The sequence below is a fragment of the Aptenodytes forsteri genome, unplaced genomic scaffold (genome assembly GCF_000699145.1).
Source record: "Aptenodytes forsteri isolate BGI_AS27 unplaced genomic scaffold, ASM69914v1 Scaffold76, whole genome shotgun sequence".
NCBI lineage: Eukaryota > Metazoa > Chordata > Aves > Sphenisciformes > Spheniscidae > Aptenodytes > Aptenodytes forsteri.
In genome coordinates, this window is record NW_008794444.1 from 2764381 (window position 1) to 2766539 (window position 2159).

A 2159-nucleotide genomic window follows, 5' to 3' on the forward strand; every position below is an offset into this window, starting at 1 on the left:
TAAGGGGGGCACAGCCGAGTCCCTGGAGGGGGGTTACAGGGTAGGGAGCTGGAGCCAAGCCCCTCGGGGGGGTTGCAGGTAAGGGGTCAGGGCTGAGCCCCAGGGATGGTTATGGGTAAGGGAGTTGGGGCCAAGCCCTTGGGGGGGGTTACGGGTAAGGGGGTCGGGGCTGAGCCCTTAGCGGGGTTACAGGGTAGAGGGCTGGGCCTGAGCCCCTGGGGGTGTTACGGGGTAGAGGGCCAGGGCCAAGCCCAGCTGCTGCACTGGGGTAGGTAAGGCAGGGAACAGACAGAGTTACCCCAGGAGCATTTTGCTGCTGGGCCCCATCTGCTGCCCAGCACCCTGTGCTCCCTCAGGGAGCAGTGTGCCACATGCCCTCGCTCCTTGGCGTGCCTGTGCCTCTGTATGACTCGGGAGACATCCCGCACTTGAGCCTTCAACCTGGCCAGGCATCACTTCTACCGGCACCCCATTCCGCATGCCTGCCGTGCGGTGGTACCGCTGCCGAGCCCCCCCGTTACGGGGCTCCCAGCCCCTCCGTGCCCGTGTCAGCGCTCCGCTATCCCAGAAGCAAACTCCAGGAGAAGCCCCCAAAGCTTCTTCCAGGAAAAGAAGTGGCCTTTCTTCAGCTGCAGAAACACCACTGCATAATGCGTACCGCAGCTTTCCAGGATACATGTGATGATGAATAAGCATGAAATGACGGTTGTCTGCTTTCAGGCCCCTTTTTGCTGCTCTGGATGAGTGTGCACGAAGCACAGGGAAGTATCAAGATGACAGGACGGGTGGGAAAGGCAGTCTGAGGGGCCAGACATCAGCCCTGGCATGTTTTAGTGGTGGGCTGTATTTCTCATGCTGCATGAAGGGAGCCGGTGAGTTCAAGCCTTCTCTGACAGAGAGGACAGGGACGGTTTGCGGCTGGTGCTCTGTGCCGGTGAGAGCCCCAGTTCTGGAAGAAATCGAGATAAAACTCGTTGCAGCTCGGCGCTGGCACACATGCGGTGTTGAGGTGCTGCCCTCGCTAGGGCTGAACGCGAACTCGGCGGCTGCTTCCTGCCTGGGCCCCGGGGGAGAAGAAATTCAGCCTGCTTGGGGAAGCAATCTGAGCAATATCCTCCCAGCCAGCGCCTCGAAAACACACCCGCTGCCTTCTTTAGCAGACCCAGCACCCTGGCCTGGCCGACTGTTGTCAGCTCCCTTCGGATGACGAGCTGGGGAGGCTGCCGTGGAGGGCAAGCAGGTGGCTGGCCAGTGCCCCGGTGAGTATACTCCTTTGCAGAGCACGCAGCACCTCTTTCCAGGCCTGGGATCCTCCTTTTGGGGTGATCCCGGCAACGTGGAGCAGGGAGAAGATGGGATCCCTCAGGCTTTCCCCAGGATGAAGATTGGGAAGGAGAGCCCAGCAGCTCCAGAGAGCTGATTTACTGACTCCCAAGGGCTGGGAGGACAGCATCTGTCCCGGGCCCTGGAGCAATTGGTGCCAGCCCTGCTGCAATGCTGCAAATGCCAGGGAGGATGGTCCTCGCCCCAGGCTGGGGCTTGTTCATGGGTGGAGCATCTCCGATCCTTCTTCTTCTTTCTCAGAGCAGAAACCTGCCATCTTGAACCAAAAACCCACCCCAGGCAAGCTGCCTCCCTCCGCAGGAGCCGCCTCTCCAAGTGAAACGCCTGGGCTTTGCTTTCCTTCCTGCAGTGAGGGCATTAGGGGATGCTGTTCCCCATCACCCGGGCATGGCGGGTCCCAGGGCCGTGGTGCCGGCTGAGCGATGACACCGCACCCTCCTGCAAAGGGCACGCCGCTGCCAGTCTCCTCTGATGGAGAAGAGACCAAAGCGCTGGGCTTCCCCACCGCCGCTGGGATGTCCCTCGACAGACACCAGCCCGCCAGGCAAAGCCAGAAGGCCAAATTCAGCAGAAATGGGTTGCCTGGGGAGAGGAAGAGGAGGAACCGTGACAAAATCCAGCCTTTATTGGGGACGGGTGCTGCCCCTGGATGCACCGGCCAGCTGGAAACCCCAAAGGACCAGGGGACGCTGCTGTTCCTGTCCTCACGCTGCTCAGTGCCGGAGTGATGGGGAAAGCCTGGGATGGAGGTGGCTTTTTGGGACTATCTCCTGCTCCCGCCATGCCTCCGAGGCGCTGGGTGCAGGCGCGGGAGG

General features: G+C 61.3%; 1 protein-coding gene across 1 annotated transcript in view; it reads right to left on the reverse strand.

The window, feature by feature from the left end:
* Window positions 1-2159, reverse strand: part of LOC103907676 (prostaglandin D2 receptor) — a 10916-nt gene that overhangs the window by 5346 nt on the left and 3411 nt on the right. The window contains exon 3 of the mRNA XM_009289891.1: window positions 1779-1926. Coding sequence (XP_009288166.1) covers window positions 1779-1926 — 148 coding nt within the window. The remainder of the gene's footprint in view (window positions 1-1778; window positions 1927-2159) is intronic.